Source organism: Sus scrofa, chromosome 4, assembly GCF_000003025.6.
Source record: "Sus scrofa isolate TJ Tabasco breed Duroc chromosome 4, Sscrofa11.1, whole genome shotgun sequence".
In the NCBI taxonomy this organism is placed as follows: Eukaryota; Metazoa; Chordata; class Mammalia; order Artiodactyla; family Suidae; genus Sus; species Sus scrofa.
Window position 1 is genome coordinate 51889978 of NC_010446.5, and position 21670 is coordinate 51911647.

The 21670-nt window shown below is 36.8% G+C and overlaps 1 protein-coding gene across 18 annotated transcripts in view; it reads right to left on the reverse strand.

Moving 5' to 3' along the window:
- The window catches only part of RALYL (RALY RNA binding protein-like), a 774288-nt gene that overhangs the window by 104606 nt on the left and 648012 nt on the right, over nt 1–21670 (reverse strand). For all 18 annotated transcript variants that reach the window (XM_021090630.1, XM_021090635.1, XM_021090620.1 and 15 more), the window contains one exon: nt 10131–10163. In XM_021090630.1, the coding sequence (XP_020946289.1) occupies nt 10131–10163 (33 nt within the window). The remainder of the gene's footprint in view (nt 1–10130; nt 10164–21670) is intronic.

Below are 21670 nucleotides of genomic sequence, written 5' to 3' on the forward strand. Positions count from 1 at the left end.
TATTTTCTTATATATGGGTATTTGATGTATATGCATTAGTTTGGCTTAGTTATAATTGTGTGCTAATGAAGTGATTTTAAATCCTCCACAGGTCTTGAAGTTTCATTAGACTTGCCTTTTTAAAATAAATGGTGAAAACTGCAACGGCTAAGAGTTTATAGAGGGTACAGCTAGATTATTTAGCCAATATTATTTAAGGTAGAATTTTAACATTTTATCTTAAACAGACATATTGCCTGTATGGTATCCGAGTTGTTACTGAGTTGAATGGATTTGATGGCTGAAGAGGTGTTTTTTTATTTCTACATATATTTATATGAAATGATAGATTAATTTTAAGTGCCTTAATTTATTATGATCAAAGATCTCATTCAAACTCTGGGAGAGGCTTTCTATGATATATAATGATACAAATCGTCAAAGTAAAACTGACATGAACTGTGGCATTTGGCTTAATGTGACACTTTATTATATGAATGAATTAGATAGCAGTGAAATTGCTGATAACACTTTTTTGAAATATCATCAGCTATAAAGTTCTGCACCACTGCTTTCTTTATAAGCAGAACTTAAATAAATCTATTTAATGATCCTATGTATTTTCTTCCCTCCAAGTAATACTATATTCCTGTCTGCTATAATCTGCAATTACTTCCTTTTCCCTGAGGAGAACATTTCACTGAAGAAATAAAAGCCATTTCAACCGCAATCAACCCCTCCGTTTCCTAAGACATTTTGAAATTCTGAGAATTAAGGAAGACTCTTTGATGACTCTACTGTATTTTATTATTGAAGAGTAATGAATACATGCTTCTTAAAAATGTACTCTGGAACCTATGCGTTCAAGACACTATTGTCAAAATATATACATACATGATTGATTGTCCAATTTATTGGTGATATTGTATATGCTATCATAGTTCAGTTTAAATGATTTTGACAAGTACAGAAGAGTGTCATTGACAAGTGCAGAAATAAATGATGGGTTTAAGCTTTCAAATGTTTTTACAACATTTCACTGAGTGGCAGGTTGATAAATTAAAATTACAGTTGTAGCATCAGGCCTGAAAGCACAACTGCTTTAAATTACAAAAATAGCACTGTGGAAACTTTGTGTACTCTCCAGAGAGGTAGCCTGGAGGACCTTGGGAAAAAATGAAACAAGTGCAGTTGCTAAAGGCATCATTAATTTTGTGGTAGCACTGAGGCTAAAAAAATAGATTTTTAGAAGAAGAAAATTGACTTTATCCCCCATCCCTTTTTTTCCTGGAGACGTAAAGAAAATTGAAACCACACCATGGAAAGATAAGCAGTGAACTGGGCATTACAGATTCCATGATGTCAGGCATATTTAAAACTTAGGGATGGATTCTTATTAAGTTTCCCTTAGGTTTTTTTGGTTTTTTTTGGTTTTTTTGTTTTTTTTGTTTGGTCTTTTTGTCTTTTCTAGGGCCTTACCTGTGGCATATGGAGGTTCCCAGGCTAGGGGTCTAATCAGAGCTGTAGCCAGCAGCCTACACGAGAGCCACAGCAACACTGGATCTGAGCCACATCTGTGACCTAAATCACAGCACACGGCAACACCAAATCCTTAACCCACTGAGCAGGCCGGGGATTGAACCCGCAACCTCATAGTTCTTAGTCGGATTCATTAACCACTGAGCCATGACAGGAACTCCTCCCTTAGTTTCATTGCAACTAGATTTTAGCTTACATTCCTTACCATGATCCTACCAAATTCACCTGAGAAACCTTTAAGATATCATGCAATCACTAACTGATTCTGATACTACTAAAGAAAATATTTCATCAGGCATTTCCTTTCCTTTCTTTTATTTTCTTTTAGAGATTTTTTCTGACAAATGAAAATTTGTATACATTTAAGGTGTATAACATGATGTTTATATATATATATGTATATATACACACATTATGAAATGGATTATCACAATCAAGCTAATTAACATACCATCACCTCATATAGTTACTTTCTTGTGGCGAGAACACTTAAGATTTACCTTTTATATCAACAAAAGGAAAAACCCAGTAATTATCTCAATAGACGCAAAAAAGAGCATTTGATAAAATTCAACATTCATTCATCATAAAAACCCTTTCAAAAGTGGGTATAGAGGGAACATATCTCAACATAATAAAAGCAATTTATGAAGAACCAACAGCCAATATAATACTCAATGGTGAAAAGCTGAAGGCCTTCCAGATCCCTCAGAATCTAGAGCAAAACAATGGTGCCCACTCTCACCACTTCTATTCAACATAGCATTGGAAGTCCTAACTATAGCAAATCAGACAAGAAAAAGTAAATGAAAAGTATTCCAAAAGGAAGAGGTACTATGAATATAGGAATGCAAGTATCTTTTTAATATAATTTTGTCTGGGTATATGCCTGGGAGTGGGGTTGCTGGAACATATGGTAACTCCTTTTTTAGTTTTTGTTTTGAGGAACCTCTATACTCTTTTCATAGTGTCTGCACCAAGAGTATAAGAAGGCTTCCTTTTCTTCATATCCACTCCAAGCATTTATTATTTGCAGATTTTTAATGATGGCTATCTGACCAGTGTGAAGTGGTAACTCATTGCAGTTTTGATTTGCATTTCTCTAATAACTAGTGTGATGAGCATTTTATGTGCCTATTGGCCATATGTATGTCTTCTTTGGATAAATGTCTATTTAGGTCTTCTCCCTATTTTTCGGTTTGGTTGTTTGGGGTTTTTTATTATTGATTTGTATGATCTATTTGATTATGAAATTAATCCTTTGTCTTTTGCATCATTTGCAAATATTTTCTCCTAATCTGTAGGTTGTCTTTTCACTTTATATATGGTTTCCTTTGCTGTGAAAAAACTTATAAGTTTGATTAGGTGATTAGGTCCCATTTGTTTATTTTTGCCTTGATCTCTGTTGCCTTGGAGACTGACCTAAGTAAACATTGAGGAGTTCCCATCATGGCCCAGCAGAAAGAAATCTGGCTAGTAACTATGAGGATGAAGGTTTGATCCTTGGCCTTGTTCAGTGGGTTAAGGATCTGGTGTTGCCGAGAGCTGTGTAGGTCTCAGATGCAGCTTGGATCTGGTGTGGCTGTTGTTGTGGCATAGGCCAGCTCCAATTCAACCCCTAGCCTGGGAACCTCCATATGCCATGGGTGTGGCCCTAGAAAAAAGAAAAAAGGAAAAGAAAACATTGTTACTATTTCTGTCAGGCAGTATTTTGTTTATGTTCTCTTCTAGTAGTTTTATGTAGTCTTCTCTTATATTTAAGTCTTTTAAATCATTTTGAGTTTATTTTTGTATATGGTATAAGCATGTGTTCTAGTTTTATTGATTTACATGTCGCTATCCAAATTTCACCATACCACTTGCTGAAGAGACTATCTTTTCCCAAATGTATAGTCTTGTCTCCTTCATTGAAGATTAACATCAGGTGTGTGGGTTTACTTCTGGGCTCTCTATTCTGTTCCATTCATCTACAGGTCTGTTTTCATGTCAATATCACACTGTTTTGATTACTGTAGCTTTGTAATGTTGTCTTGAAGTCTGGGAGTGTTATGTCTCCTGTTTTTTTTTTTTCCCCTCAGGATTGCTTTTGCAATTCTGGGTTTTTTATGGTTACACATAAAATTTTGGATTATTAGCACTAGTTCTCTGAAAAAATGCCATGGGTATTTTGATAGGGATCACATTAAATCTGTAGATTGCTTTGGGCAGTATAGCCATTTTAACAATATTAATTCTTCTAATCCAAGACCATGAGATATCTTTCCATCTCTTTGAATCATCTATTAATGATGTACACCTCTTCTTCCTGTTGCCACATACCCAATTCTTTCTTCCAAGAATACTATTTTGAATATCTGTTACATTCTTACTTCATCGTGATGATAAACTCAAGCCCTGTTTCTTGTCTTGAAAAATTTCCTGACAATCTGGGCAATTTCTTTAACTTCTCAATTCCTAGGTTAAGACAACATCTTAATTCCTAAATAATGGGTAAACAGAAATCATTTTATAGCAGTCATATAATTCTGTTTTTACTTTTTCATGCTCTATTTCTAAATTTGTATGGCTTTCCTGTTTTCATGCTCCTATTTTTAAAGTTTTAATTACTGCTTATAATTTTATATAAATCTAAGCACATTCTAAAACTGTATTCATGTCTTTGTGTGATTTTATTTTTTTCTCACTATTTTCCTCAAATATATTCAGAGGAAAGTAGTTCTTCACTACTATGCTGATTTCACTCTCTTCTGAACTTCTCTTCCAAGAATTCAATTCCATTTCCACTTCTCTAGAATATTCAGGCCTTTGGATATACTTGGTTGGAATTTCTGTAATTCACAATAACTCACTTCTTTAAGAAAGATTTATAACTTAGTTGTTGCACAGAATGTTGATAACAACGAATATCTCTTTCCTGTTAACTGTGTGTCAGATACTGTTCTAAGCACTTTGCAACATTCGCTCATTCATAACAGCCCTAAGAGTTTGTTATTACTTCAGGGAAGAAAATGAAGGCTCAGAGGAGTTAAATAAATTGCCAAAATCACCCAGCTAAGAAATGACAGAACAGGACTCAAAGGAAATCAAATTGTAGAATTTATTCTCTTAAAATAGGTAGCTTAATGGTATAATAATGTATAGCATCTGTTAGTAAATACAAGGTGTCAAAACAAAACCCGAGTAAAAGTAAACTAGTGTAAATATTTGACCTACTAAGAGTGTCAAGGTTTAGTGACGTCTTTAGAATAGCAGCTGAAGTGCACCAAAGCTCCAAATTCAGCTCAAGACTGGAAGGAAAGGAAGGAAATATTGCCCAAAGAAAATGATTTAACAAAATATAGCTGCTAGCAATTCTGTGAGGAATACTGTTAGTTGCAAGGTGAGATTTTCTGCCCCGGCCATGTTGGCTCCCTCTTGGTTGGACTTAATAAAACAAGTCTGGTACTACTCAAAGGATGCAGGAACTCCAGGCTTGGCTGAGCCATGATCAGCTCATTCCCAGAGTCAGTGCCTTGACTGAGATAAAGATAATGATTTCAGTATTTTCATTCGTGATGTGTTTTGGAATGTCTCTCAGCCAAGACTCAGAAACAATATATTCTGAGCCATCTCAATAATAAAAAATTTTAAATTCTTCCAATTTATGGAAATTATTCTAATACATGAAAAAAGTCTGAAAAAAAATTTACCCATGTAGTAAGTAATCATTCTCATGAGAAAGCTCTTATACAAAAATTCATCAAATTAAAAATTGCTATTAATCAAAGTTTCAGTCCCAAAATATAATTGATTCAGATTAAAAGTCTTATTTGAAATAGGTTAATTTCATGCTAAAGAGGTAAGAAGAAATAATTCACATGGAAAATTTCATTTAGTGTCTTGAGTATACAAAGTGTCAACAGTCACTTATAACTAGAGGGAACTCATGCATAGTCTTGACTTGTTCTTTTACATTGTGAATCTCAAATGCCCAATGTGCAGGAACTTCCTTTTCCCTCATTTTTTTTTTTCATTTAAAAAGCTGTAAAAAACTTTTTCAGGGCAAGACTTGTTTTAAACTAAGATTTATATCATAATTTTAATTGAGACTATGATTTGTTTCATATTCACTTTTCTGAATGCAAACTTGATGTCAGTTTTCTCCCAGCTTATTTCCAAAATCAGAATCTATCTGATGCCACATACCAGAAAGCATTTTCCAGAAGAATTTTCTAAATTGCTCCAAAATGTAATGTTTTGAGGATGAGTAAAACATTAGCCATTTAGTATTCCTTTAGCACTCAAGTCTAAGCTCCACTCTAAAAAACAAAGCTGATAAACTGATTTTTTAATGCTAGGTAAGTGTGATAGGAAAGAACTTGGATTTTAAAATCTATTATTTAACTTTATTATCTTTATAATAAAAATGTAGTTTTACATATTTTAATAAATTTACAAATGTAATACATATGGTATATAGAGTACATTTATGTTAAGTATATTTACAATAATTTAAAACTATGAAAAATTTTACTTAAAATAGTTTTTAATTATAAAACTATATTATTTAATAATTTATTATGTTCTTAGCCTTAGGTATAGGATAACATTAGAATGAGGGTTTATTTGTTTGTTTTTTTAATGGCCACATCATGGCATATGAAAGTTCCCTGGCCAGGAATTGAATCTGAGTTGAACCTGCAGCAATGCTGGATCCTTTAACCCACTATGCCAGTCCAGGGATTGAACCCGCACCTCTGCAGTGACCCTAGCCACTGCAGTTGGATTCTTACACCACTGCACCACAGCAGCAACTCCTAGAATGAGATTTTATGCACCTGAGTAGAAGTGCTTCCTGTGCACCATGGTGACCTCCATGGCACATCTTCCAGTCTCTTAACATCTATCCTGGTTCCTGATGGATGAGCTCCAGGACAGTTCTAGATGCATGTATCCACCTCTACCATAGGCATCCAAAACAGGGAAAGACCATGGGAAGTTGTATTTCAAAGATATTCTGAAGAGATTTCAGAGACTAGAAATGTCTAAAAATGACTTGTATATACTTGTAAGGGAAGTATGAGGAAGGCTGCAAGCATGATGTAGATAGTGGTCCCAGGCCTGGCTGGTATGAGAATTGTTGAGATAGCCTTGGAGAATAAGACTGCATCCACTGACCTACCCAAATGAAAAACAATCAGGTCCTGGGATGATCCTTCATGCTATGAACAGGACATTGGCAATCGCTATCTACCTCTGCAGGGATTGAATCATGAACCACTGCAGCTGCTGACCCTCCATATCCCCTGAAAGAGCTTAGGGTGGAGATCAGGATTGAGGCACTCTGGGCTCTGGGAAAACTGTCAGAGCAGTCTTCATATAATTACATATTTTCAGGAGATTTTATGAGCCCGATTCTTACACCTCCTCATATCTAGAAAAGCACGAAAATCCTTCATAGTGACATCTACTCCTTGTGACTAGCATCGACCGTCTCCAAAATGTGTATGCTTGATTACACGCACCTCTCCCTTCACCAAAATCACATACATACTGATCTCCGATTCCCTCCTCTAAGGAGCAGTTTTTCAGAGCTATCTGAAATGCTGCCTCACAGGCTATAGTCCTCATTTTGCTCCAAATAATGCTTAACTCACAACTCCCACGTTGCACATTTTTTTTAAGTTGATGATACCTCAATCTAGGCTAAAGTTTATTTTTAATTTTTACTAATGACTTTATTTTACTAGTAATTTACTAGTGCATATGAAAGTAAGTTCTTATATCAATGCACAGTTGAAGGTCTAGGATCTGAGATTTCACTTAACTTCCTTTCACACTTCACTAATCTTTTTCCATAGGCAAATATTTCCTTGTGTTACAACTTTCTTTGACTAATTCTTTTTTTTTTTTTTTTTTTTTTTGTCTTTTTTGCTATTTCTTGGGCTGCTCCCGCGGCATATGGAGGTTCCCAGGCTAGGGGGTCTAATCGGAGCTCTAGCTGCCAGCCTACGCTAGAGCCACAGCAATTCGGGATCCAAGCCACGTCTGCAACCTACACCACAGCTCACGGCAACGCCGGATCCTTAACCCGTTGAGCAAGGCCAGGGATCGAACCTGCAACCTCATGGTTCCTAGCTGGATTCGTTAACCACTGCACCACGACGGGAACTCCCTCTTTGACTAATTCTTCCACTGGTATATTTAGTTCAAATTAATGTTTGTGACATTTAAAGCTTTTATTTCATAATTACTGTAGTGCATTTATCAAAGGGGGGATTTTGCTATCTAATTTACATTAAGAAGAGATGCACATTAAAAAATTTATCGATATTTTCTCCCATTAAAAATTTAAATGAAAATTATGAGTGTTCATCATTAAAATACGAAACAGAATATCTGTATTCATGTTTATTCCATTCACACTTTTCATCTTTTTTCTCTTCATTATAAAAATTTCTTTGGGTTTCCGGATGTGACTCTAAGCACTGCCTATAAAAGTGGAGTTTTTTTCTCTGACCTATGTACCAAGAACAGTGCTAAGTGCTTGATCTAAATTTCCTTATTTGATCTCCAATTCACAAATTAGGGACCTGAAGCTTGGGAGTTAAAGTAACTGCCCAAACTAATACAACTGTGTCAGAGCCTATGTAGGTGAAAACAACTTCTAGAAGTACATACTTATTCATGAGTGCTTTAAGACATTGTCAAGCAATGGCCTGAAATATGCAATATTTAATACTGATTTATTCTTTGATATAATTTTTATTGAAAGTAGCATTAAAATGAATGTGAGTAAGGTGAGCAGCATCTAGAAAAACTCAACCTTATATATTCACGTTTCATTTGCTTCTGCTATTTATTCCCTTTGGCAAATGACTCGATTAGAGTCACAAATTCAAATCATCATTCTTGCAGTAGACTACCTGTTGCCTAGTAGGCTTATATATGCCCATTATGTTCACAATTATCTAGTAATAATAGGCAATAGTGAACATAGGATTTCGCTGAATAGGATCAAGAGAGACATACATACATACTTTTGGATAATGTCATTTAAAATCATTTTCTTGGAGGGGAACGAAGACATTTAGCTGTAAATTAAAATATCTAGTCAGCAGAACAATTTGGGATGCTTGTTTCACCCCACTTATATAGACATATCTAAGGAAAGCAATATCTTCTTACTGCCATGCCAGTTTCCCATTTTGAGCAGTATTTGCTGAGTGATAAATCTTTCTTGGGGGAAACTTTTTCTCAGTGCTCTAATACTGAGTTCTCAACTCTTTAAAACAAAGATAACTTAGGGTTTGCCCTTGTAAAACAGAGGTAGGCAATAAAAAATGGATTCCATCTCAAAGCAGTCAGGAGAACAAGAAATGCCGAAGAGTAACTGCATTAAGTGAGGCATGAAGAGAAGCTATTTCAGCCCCTTTGACTTGAGGGCAGGACACATATGCATTCCAAATAAAAGATTACTTCAGGCTTAAAGATTTTTAACAATAGAAGCTGATGATCAATGAAAGAAAGAAGCATGCTCTAATGAATTTTTGGACCAGGTCGACTTGACCTTTCATTTTTCAAGAAGTCTTCCAATAAATGCATATACTCCGTTTTCTCTCCCAGTACCCTTAACAATTATTTTGATTCTTGTGATTCAAATGGTTTCCTGAAATGCTTTTACAAGGAGTTAGGAGGCCAGAGGGAACCATGTTGTTCAGTGAGTGACAGAAATATTCAATGGCTGTGAACAAAGTAATAAAAGAAAATTGATGTGATCATTTAAAAATCGAATCCCATCCCATGTTTCTGGTCATTATGCATTGAGAATAAATGAGCTCCTGTATGTGATTTTTTTTCATCAAATATAGCATGATTTCTTATAAATTAGACATCACATCTTCCAACGCTTTTTGATAGTTTATAACATCAACCACAACACTGACCATACAAAAATCTCTTAATAAGACATTTTAATATGTTAGTAAAAGGATCATGTGACAGATCAGGAAAAACATCTTTGCTGATTTTTAATTAGCTAAATGCCTAAAAATAGTACATGTGCATTTTTGTCACAATATGCTGTTGCTAGAACACGTATGGTAAGTCAGGGAAGCAAGTATTATTATTAATCTGCTTTAGGATTCCTGAGTTTTGAGCTCAGAAGATCAGTCTGTGTGAGCAGTGGAAAAATAAAAGTGAAATGAGAGAACAGGAAAAAATGATAAAGACTTTAGGAACAGATTTAGAAAAAAAGGGGGGAAGAAACCCCGAATAGAGTTGATTGAAAGAAAAAGGTATAAAAATGAGTAGGCTGACGAGGAATAGTGAAGCTATGATCAGAGGAATTTTTAAAACGAATTGGAGTGTATTTTTTGGCTTTTATAGAAGAAATAGGATTTCATATACATGCATTAGTTAATTTGTGAGATCACAAAATGGTCCAGGGAAACTTTTTTTTTTTTGTCTTTTAAGTGTAGATGGCTATGTTGCCGAGGAATGATGCATCAGTGATAGGTTATGACTTTAAATACGGTGTTAAATGACTGAAAATACTGTTTCAGAGACCTGGTTAACTGGAATTAAAAATCAATTAAAGAACTGAGATTTTAAATATTTAGACATATACTCACCCAACAGACAAGAAAGGCTCCTTTGACTCAAGTCTGTGAAAAAAATGTTAAGAAATTATTTTAATATTAATATAACAATGTGCAGTACATTTAAAAAAACTGCATTTACACAAATCTGACAGAATTATCATACTTGTTTGGATGAAAATGCACAATTTCGCACAAGTAAAAGCTACAAAAAATATATTAAGACTTAATCTAGACTAATTCAAATTCTGGTTGGATTAATGCAGAGGCTAAATAAAATGAGAGAGATGTGGAATGGAAATGTAGCATTTAAATGATACATTAAGGTAATAATATTATTAGTCTTATTCTGATATGCACTCTCTACTAATTTTCTTTTTTATAGTAATTTGTAGAAATTTTAATACATCAATTTATGGTCTCTGTGGTAGTGAAACAATTTAAAATAACTTCGGTTAAATAGGAACTGAATAATTTATTTCTAGTAAATATTTTGTAATGAGACCTGCTGTATATCATTCATGGTCATTTTCTTTTCTTTTCTTTTTTGTATCTTGTTTTTTTTTTAGTGCCACAGCCACGGCACATGGAGGTTCCCAGGATAGGGGTCCAAATGGAGTGATAGCTGCCAGCCTATGACAGAGCCACAGCAATGCCAGATATGAGCCGCATCTATGACCTACACCACAGCTCACAGCAACACCGGATCCTCCACCCACTGAGTGAGGCCAGGGATCAAACCTGCAACCTCATGATTCCTAGTTAGATTCGTTTCCACTGCACCATGACGGGAATTCCCTCATGGTGATTTTCTGGCAGCAACACCACTTGCCGTAGTGGGGAGACATGTCACAGATGAGGGTTCTGCTTCCTCTGGGTCTTCTAAGCACCAGCAATTCTTTGTATCACCTAATATATTAGAGGAGAATTGTAACCCTGAAGCTCTGGCTAGTTGTGGCATCTTGAATAAGCCACTTAAAAACCTTCTGGGGCTTACTTTTCCTGCTCTAAAATCAGCTAGGATTTCTTCCATCTAATTTTCTGATTTCATAAAAATTAACATGTATTCTTTGCAAAAGGTAAATAAAACAGGAAAGGATCCACTTCTAAATATATCCTAAGTAATTATTAAGGAGGCCAGTTGGTAGATGCATACTAGCCACTTTATTTTCATTTACGTTTTTATTACAGGTTAAATGTAGGCAAATATGGAGGACATTTTAATCTAAAGCCTAGTATTTAAAATTTTTAAGAATATTTCATGTTTTCAAATATTTTATTGATATATAAACAGTTGTAGGAAAATGGCAAGATGATTAATTCTACAACAAACGTTGACCAATTATTATATTTTATCATGGACATTTGATGGGACTATCTTAGAATTAAGCCAAAAATCTTTACTTTTCCATGAGTTTATTTTTTTTTCTTTTTTACAGCTGTACCTGTGGCATGTGGAACTTCCCAGGGTAGAGGTTGAATTGGAGCTGCAGCTGCAAGCCCACACCACAGCCACAGCAATACCTGATCTGAGCTGAATCTGCACCTATGTTGCCTCAGCTTGAGGAAACAAGGGATCCTTAACCTACTGAACATGCCAGGGATCGAACCTGCATCCTTACAGACACTATGTCATGTTCTTAACCTGCTGAGCCACAATACAAGCTTCACTTTTCTATGACTTTAAACAATGATGACAGTAATCCCTTTTTAATCTCTACTTCATTCTGTGTATATATAAAAAAATGGCTTATTAGAGATATGCCTTGGTCCACTTCAGGCTGAGTTGATCTGGTTCTTTGCCACATGCCCTACTACTTTGGGTGAACAATTACACCAAGAAGGGACTCTTTTAGGGAACAGGAGCCCTAGCAGTCCTTCTGAACAACAGCCCACAGGGAAGAAGCAGAGAAAACCAATAATAGTGTTAAGTTGGAGGCATATATTTATGTAATCTTTTCCCTTCCTGAATTCCAATATTATTTTCATCTTCAAGTAAACTACTTGCCATATTGTGTGTTTCTTTCTCCCATACACTTACGATATGGTAAGTAAATACAGTTAAGAGAAAAAAGTTGAAGATAAATAATGAAATATGTTTGGATACACTTGTTTTATGCATACTGTTGTATATGGAATGGATGGTCAATAGGAACCTGCTGTATAACACAAGGAACTCTACCCGATATACTGTGATAACCTACATGGGAAAAGAATCTGAAAAAGAATGGGTATACGCATGTGTATAACTGACTCACTTTGTTGTACAGCAGGAATTTTCACAATATTGTAAAATCAACTATACTTCAATAAAACTCTTTCAAAAAATAAATTACTTTAAAGAAATGAAGGGGATTCTATATAATGTGATGCAGAAGACTGTTTACTTTTTTGGACCATCAATTTCATGAAGATATCACGTCTCTCTTATTGTTATAGCTAACATGTGGGTATTAATAGAATCCTTTCTCCTCATTTGCCAACAACTCAGCCTAACATCAATCAGACTTTAGTGCATGTGTGTGATTTGCTTGTATGAGGTTCCAGTCTCCTAGGTCCCCTTTCCCTTTTCCCATGGTCTATGCTGGCCCCCTTGCCTCACACTGCTTCATGCTTCTTAGGGCATTGAATTATATAGGGAAAGAATTTCAAAATATGTAAGATCAGACTCTTGTTTCATCCTCTTCATCCCAATTAACAATGTTAGGTCAATGTTTCCTTTCTGCTACTCTCACATGCTTCTTTTCACTCCATTCCCAGGTTGTTTTCATTACCTACCCCAACCTGGCTGGTCTCTCCAATGTAAATTCTTTGTTCAGAGTTGCTTCAGTTTTACACTCTGGACTCACACAAAGCTTCCTTCCCTGCTGTGGCCCTCAGCATTTGTTTAGAGACTGCATTATTCGACACGAGTGAAAGTGACACCCACCACTTGCCTTTTCCCGGGCCGTTACAAAAATGCTGAGTTCAGAATGTGTTTGAAGTAATGTTTCTTGATTGATTTTCCTTTTTTGGAGAAAATCAGCATATAGGTACATATGCTGCCCCAGTGACCCCAGTGATTAATAGAGTTAGTCTGACTAGCTAGTTAGTTGTCTCTTTGACTTTGACCATTTCACTCACCACTTCAACTATCTCCTTCCAAGTGCTTGATGAAAGATCTCAGAAGAGAGTCCAAACTTTTCACAATGATATTGGACAGAGTTCTGACTGATGTTTCAAAAATTGGGGGTTTGCAAACTCCAGTCTGCAGGACAAATTCTGCTCCACCACCTGATTTTACATAACACACAACCTAAGAGAAGTTTTTACATTTTTAAATGGTTGGGAAATTTCCAAAGAAGAATAACATTTTGTGACCCAGGCAAATTATATGTAAATCAAATTTCGGTGTCCATAAATAAAGGTTATTGGGACACAGTTAGGCCTTATTTACATATTCCTTACAGCTGCTTTTGTGCTACAGTAGTAAGTTGAGTAGTAGAAACAGGGACTACAATGTCCACAATCTTTACATATTTACATATTTATATGGGCTTTACGGAAAAAGAAATTACCATCACATGAAATATGAATCTATCATTGAAAGGAATTGGAGACAACCTCTCAAAAGGGGCCCCTTTATTTTGATACATCTCAAGATATTCTCTCAGACTTCAAAGTTCAAAATAATTTGAATTCCTTTTCTACAACTCCAGTTCAGTCTCTGACCCTATTGACAGATTAATGCTATTTTCATGCCACCACTTTTCTTGACAATTTCAGTAACCATAATATGATGTCTAAATTTTTGAGCCTGTCGTTTGAAACTCTTCACAAACATGCTTCACACAAACGTTCCAGGTTATTCTTTACTGCTTCTCTTATTCACTACTTTATTCCAAGAAATTTGTCTATTTATAGCCCAAACAACTCTGCTTTAGCTTTGCTTTGGTGCCTTTAAGTGTTCTATTTCTATACTGGAATACTGCTTTTTCCTTCCTTCTTGTATGCATGATCTATCTTTTATCTAATTTAAAAAGCCAATTCATCTTACAGGAACAGTCCTGTCACTAAGCTTCTATTATCTTCTTCACTGTGACAGAGTCTTAGGACAGTAGTCCTGGTTAAAAGAATAACAGAGCTTTATTAAGACAAGTAAGAATATTAAACTAGCATCTCTGCTTAGATAGGAAGCTTCTGAAAGTTCTATGTTAAGTCTTCCAATGGGCCTAGGTGGGAGGTGTTTGCTGATGCTCTAAGACATTTTTCATTTTTTTTCTCTTTTAGGGCTACATCTGTGGCACATGGAAGTTCCTGGGCTAGGTGTCCAATCAAAGCTGCAGCTGCAGGCCTATGTCACAGCCACAGCAACACTGGATCAGAGCCACTTCTGCGACCTATGCTGCAGCTTAAAACATTGCTGGATCTTTAACCCAATAGGCAAGGCTAAGGATCGAACCCGCATCCTCACAGATATGAGGTTAGGGTCTTAACCGCTGAGCCACAACAGGAATTCCTGATCCTCCAAGATTATTGCCCACTAGTCACCATAAGCCATGAAGATAAGCCCAAGGTATCAGGACTCCCAATCGTTTTCAGTTACACAGAGAAGGAAATCTCATGTCTCAATCTCAAAATGATGACACACTACAGAGGAAAGTGACAATTGGCTCCCATCGAACATTGTTGTGCTTTGTAACTAACTACTCAGCCATGGCTCATTACATGGGAGCTAACTTTTCTCACCTTGAATGATTCAGAGATCCTTATACTTTTCTAATTAATTACATAGCAAATATCATAGTCAACTTAAGGGGCTATATTATGTAGAATACAGAGAAACTAGCACAGTGCCTGACACAGAGGGGACCATGATGGCCACAACTGTGCCAGAAATAAGTTGTTAACTCTAAAGGCTGAAACTGCTTGGATCTATGAAAAGCTCATTTTGTAATTTTAGTGCTGAAAAGAAAAAAAAAAAAAAGTAAAAGAAGTCTACTAGGAGAAACATCCTTTTGGAGAAAATTGTTTATCAATTTTGTCCTAAGAGACAGATGATTGCACTGTGATATGCCTAAGGAGAAATTTTTCTGAGGTTTTTTTTTTTTTTTTTTTTTTTAAATAAAGTAATTGTTTTGCAAAGAAAAGGATTGATTTTATCTTTCCTGGGATTTTCTTTTAACATGAAATAGGTAGTGAATTTAATAATCCTTCATTCAGGACCTGCTAGAATTAGAAGTAGAAGATAAACAAATTATAGCCTTCAGAAAAATAAGGCACAGAAGAGAAATAAAATGGAATGAGAAATGAAGATCAATATTGGGGGCTAAAGGATTTATAATACTTTGTATTTAAGGACAACAAAAACTAAGCTGTATTTACTGAGCCAGACATTACTCAAAATGCTATGTAAACACTGGCTTATTTAAACATCTTGATACCTCTTAGGTAGATCTCATTTTACAGAGAAAACTGATATTCGAAGATGCTAAGTATCTTGCACAAGATCACACAGCAAAAGGGTGGTTGAACTAAGATTTGAATTTAGCCATCTGGCTCCAAAGTTCATGGGGTCAAATCTTGCATGGTATGCTACCTCTCATCAAAGTACTTATTTTTTTTTGTCCTGTTGTTTGCATGTGCTTTATGGCACTGCCACATGGCCTCTCTTTATACTTTCTGTGCTCTATTGAGAAATCATGTCTGGTTTCAAATGTCTCCAACATGCTAGATATTCCCAAACTAAAGTCTGCAGCATCACACTATTTGTGACACAAGGCTACATTCATCCACCATACATCTCCAAATGCATGTGATTCGAACTTAACATGCCTCAAGCTAAATTCATTGTCTTTCTCTCTCATTCTTTTCCTCTTTATCCCTAACTCAATGGCATACTCAGACACCTAGATCTTTCTCATTAGTTGCTTTCTTTCTTTTTTTTTTTTTTTTTTTTTTTTTTTTTTTTTGCTTTTCAGGGCTGCCCCATGGCATATGGAGGTTCCCAGGCTAGGGTTGAATCGGAGCTGTAGCTGCTGGCCTACACCACAGCCACAGCGACTCAGGATCCAAGCCATATCTGCAACATATACCACAGCTCATGGCAACGGTGAATCCTTAACCCACTGAGCAAGGCCAGGAGTCGAACCTGCATTCTCATGGATACTAGTCAAATTCGTTTCCGCTGAGCCATGACAGGAACTCCTTATTAATTCCTTTCCAGCAACACTCATGTTTAGTAGATTCTCCTAGTTCTGTTGTTTTTGTTGTTGCCAAAGATCCTCTTCATTCTGTTCTTACCTCTCAATTGTTATCACAGTTCAAGTGATATCAACTTTTATGTGGGCTATTAGAATAATCTCCACAGTTACCTTCCTTCTTTAGTGTTTCTTTGGAATAGCCATATCTACTAGCAGAACTATTTCTCGGTGATACAAATGTGATCATGGAATTCTCTTCATTACAAATCTCTGAGAGCTTCTAGAGAGTACTCCATTATAAGGCAGCACAGGTTAGTTAGGAATGCTTTATAACCGTTCTCATAGCACCCTGTAACACTTAGTCATGATATGTTAAAAATTGCATGTGGGAACTCCCTGTGGTCCATCAGTTTAAGCATTGTCACTGCTGTGACTTGGGTTTGATCCCTGGCCTGGGAACTTCCGCATGCAGTGAGCTTGGCTAATTTTTCTTTTTTTTTTTTTTTTATTGCAAGCATAATTTCCAAGCTCCCTTTTATGATTGTATATTCCTTGGAGGCAGGAAATCACTGTATTTCAAATAACTAGAATTGTGTATATTTCATAGAGGCTCTCAGTAATGATTTTGTCAAATGAACTTTCCTTGCCTTGCTCCCGCACCCTATTTCTATTATATGCCTACAGAATAAAATCCAAACTCTTTTTATTTTTTTGTATTTTTTTGGGGCCACACAAAGGCATAGGAGGTTCCCAGGCTAGGGGTCCAATCAGAGTTATAGCCATTGGCCTACACCACAGCTACAGCAATGTGGGATCTGAGCCGCATCTGTAACCTACACCATAGCTCATGGAAATGCTGGATCCTTAACCCACTGAGTGAGGCCAGGGGTTGAACCCTCATCCGCATGGATGCTAGTCGGGTTCATAAACTGCTGAGCCATGATGGGAACTCCAAAACTCTTTAGTAGAACTAAACTTCATTCACAATCTGGTTCTAATGTGCCTCCTCAACCTTGAGACTCTACACCTACCGATTCTATGCTCCAGTGAAGCTGAGACATCTGTTCACGGTCAGGTGACATCCCATTTCCTCACATTCCCATGCTTTGGCATATCCTGGGTTTTTGCAGAAATGACTTCAGCTACCTTGGCTTTGTAAAACTAGTGGGTTTTTTTATGACTCCAAAGTGACTTCTAAATATGATCCCTTCTTGTAGTTAAAATGGTGGAACAGCAACATAATTTACTATTCTCTTTAGCAATGATGACCTAAGCCTGCCCTATATTTAAATGGATGTACCAAGATGCTGAGGAGACAGGTTCCAGAATCAGACAGATTCCAGTCCTGACTCTGCCACCTTCTAACCATGTGGCCTTAGAAAAGTAAGGTGCTTTTTATTTATGCCTCAATGATCTCATCTGCAAAGTGGAATTAATAATAGACCTAACTCTTAGGGGTGTTGAGAGAAATAGATAAATAACTCAATACATCAGATATAGGGAGTCCAGGCTGGAGAATAGGTTGTTGTGGTTGTTAGGTGTTAATGAATCATACTGAGATATGTTGGTGAAGATATGCAGGAGGCAACAGATAGAAATGTAGGCTTGGAGCTAAGACATCTGGGGAAATACAGCTTTAGGCATCACATGATCAATATAGAGTTAGTATTCACATACTAACATTATAGGAGATAATGAGAGCCCCCAGAGAGAGTATGTTGAATAGGAAGAATAGGGTTGAGGAAATAATATCTGGGGTTACTCACAGGCTTCCAGGAATAGATGCAAAGTTCAGAAAGGGGCAGGAGAAGTGTTTATCCATTTGTACTAATCTGTAACTGGCATGGCATCCAGCACACAGCTGATGTCCCCCAACGTGAGCTAAGTGAGAAAATCTGTGCTTGGATCTGCCACCAGCCTTCAATCTGTTCTGTGGGATAGGAGTAAATAAATAAGGGAAGATTTCGCTCTGGAAGCAGCTCAGGTGTGCTTAACCTAAGCTAGAAAGGAAGAGAAATGGAGGAGGAGCACATTCTTAGATATAAACCAGTCTATTTACAGGCCAAAGCTAGTGTTGAAATCTAGTGATGTTTGAAATGTAGCTTGTCAACCTATGAGCGAATGAATGAATCCATTAAAGGGATGGAAGACCTTTATTCATGGCATACTTTTTTTTCCTCATAAAAGATTAATCTTCATCTGCATTTCAAATAGTGTTTTCAAGAGACATGAGTGCAACATGTTTTATGTAGAGAATATTGTGGCTGACGCCTCTCTATCCCATCACTGTCTCCATAAACCCTGGGAGATTCTAATAATGATCACCGTAGCCAGAGTTTACTATGTGTCAGGAACTGTGCCAGGCCCTCCAACACATATAATTTTGACAACAGCAGGTGAGAAAATTAAAGTTTAGAAAGACTAATCTGCTCACAGCAAAGTTATGGAGTCTGAATTCAATCACAGGCCTGATTCCAAGGTATAGACTCTCATTCTTAATAAATGGGAAAGACTATGAAAAAATGCTATGCTGGCTGGACCTCTGGTCTAATTGGCCCCATATGGGGAGTGGTGTGGTCTAGGTCATTGTGAGTTAAACACCTGCTAACCAATTGCTCCTCATTAATATAATAATTTGACGTGTTATTTTACAAATCCCTCAATGACTTTCTTAAGGAATACAGGAATCTTATTTTGATATTTAAAATTTCATCTACATTGCCATTTGTAATCTAAGCACATCCACATAACATTTTCATCATTCTAGGTTGTCTGATTTAAACTGGTTTTTTTTTCAAGGTAAGTGATTAAATATGAGCAAAAGATGATTTTGATGAAAGATAAGTACTTGTGATTCTTAGAGGTCTTCCTTACTGAACATTTTGTATATTAAAAGTAAAACAGTTCTGTCAGTATCCTTACAAACTCAGTTACCACCAAAAAGTAAACAAACCAAACAAACTGAGTCCTCTTTAAGTAACAAGAACTGGATATTCATACATAATCATAGGTGAGTTCCAGTGAACATCAGAATCTCTTTGTTGTACCTATTCCCTTGGCTATTCTTTCCTCACCTTATGAAAAAAAACAAAAGCAAAGTCAGGCCATCTTCTGTGAGGGCTGACCAGGGCCCAGATGTCTAGGAGCTCTTGGTCTTGGGAGCAAGACCAGAAGCTTGTTAAGAACAACAACCTTCATGGTGCTGGGCATGAGGATGAAGGACCACTGGGCTGCGCAGGTGCCAATGTCAGCTCCATTCACCCAAAAAAGTCTGAGTTTGCATCATCAGTCCATCAGCATCTTTGGTGGAACTGGAGTTCAAGATACTGTTGTCCATTGATCATGAGCATCCCTCTGCAGGTCTCGTGCCAACCATGGCACTCTTCCAGGTGTGGCTACATACCAAAGTGTAGTGTTAGGATAGATGCACAAGGATTATAACACGTATAGCCTTTTATGGAGACTTGGCATATGCACAGTTTCTCTGTAGGATTTAACAGCTATTAACAAGTAACTAAGAGACAATTGAAAAAGACAGCTTAGCAGCCACTTGCTAGTTTTTCTTAAATTTACTTCCCTTCACTACATAGGTCTGGAACTGAGATGAGAAAATCTTACAAAATGAAAATAATTGAGTTGGAAACTATCACTTTTCAGAAAATCATTTTTCTTATGGTAATGGAAACATCCAGAGTTTCCATTGAGAAATCTGTGGCAAGCAGAGCTTTGGTGAGACTGTGATGGGATACTCAGAGGTGGCTGAGAGTGAGAACAATCATTTCCTTAAAAGCTTGCATGCCCTAAATCTGAGAGGTCACATGTTTTAATTTTCATGTCATCGTGGATTAATTGATGGTGGTTGCTGGGAACAACGTGTTGACAAAAATTCTAAAACTGTATTTAGGTCTTAGGGTGTAAAAGTGCTATAATTAACCTATGTCTGCTACAGAAATGGGAAGATAAAGGAGAAGAAAGGTTCAGATACGTATTCACCAACTGTGTGCTAATAGAAGGTACAGCAATTTTCCCAAACTTATGAAAGTAATAAAGAGGTATAAAATCTGCAGCACAACCTAGATTTCTAGACATACACCAATGTGTACAAACAATAATGTATACCTAATGCCTCATGATATGATAATAGCCAACATACCAAATCTGACACACCCTTTAAGCATTTTAGTACATTTAATCCTCAAAACATCACTGCGAAGATGGTACTATTATTTTATACATATGAAACTGAGTCAGAGAAGGATAGAGTAATTTCCCCAAGAACTATAAGCTAGAAAGTCACACAGCAGGATGATAATCAGGCAGTCTGATTAAGACCTTTTTTCCTATGTATTATCTGTTGGTTATTAGAGGAGCATCAAATTCACTTCATAGCTAAGCAGAGTCAGGCTCCTTCACTCCTATGGCGGAATTTTTATTCTTTTATGGCCACCCAGCAACATATGGAGTTCCCCAGACCAGGGATCAGATCCCAGCTGCAGGTGCCACCTATGCCATAGCTGTACTGCACCGGGCCAGGGATGGCACCTGTATCCCAGCACTCCTATGGTGGAATTTGCCTACAATGGATTCCATTTCTCTGGAGTAAAAAAACCACAAGCTTTCCCCTTTATTTCCTGTGATGATTTTTTTCAAGGGCTTTCAGGCCCAGTTGAAATCTCTGATCTGGGCTTTCATCAGACCCCTTGGTACATTCTCTTGCAGTTACTACAATCTGTGCTGTTGACTCTAGGGACAGGTTAATGGATGGCTTTGGTATCAACCAAAAATCTCAGTGGCAGTTTTGACACTCACAGTCATGACTTCCATCACCTTGCAAACAAGGCTGCAGGACTTGTCTCCCTTGGGCAGGCTAGAATGTGTTTCATAACTCCAGGAGGCCTGAGCCATGGCAAGAGGAACAGAGGTAAAGAATAAAAAGGTCATTAACCATTGGCAAATTCTCCTGGGAGGTTTGAAATTCTTTCTCCAGCAGCCCTGGGAATAGTGTTAGGGGTATAGCTGGTAGCTCTTTGGCTGAGGCAGAATATAAGATCTCTGCCTTGCTCTGTAGTGATTTCCAGAATCAACCTCATCAAACCTTCCATTGCAAGAGAAGGCACACAACTCTGGATGTTTCCATTACCATAAAAAAAATGATTTTCTGAAAAGTGATACTTTCAAACTCCATTATTTTCACTCTGGAAGATTTGCTCACCTCAGTTCCAGACCTGTGCAAGTCAAGGGAAGTAAATTTAAGAAAAACTAGCAAGTGGCTGCTCAGCTGTCTTTTTCAGTTGTCTCTTTTAGTTACTTGCTAATAGCTGTTAAATCCTACAGAGAAACTGTGCATCTGCCAAGAGCACAGACAGGCAAGTAATCAGTCACAGAGTTATC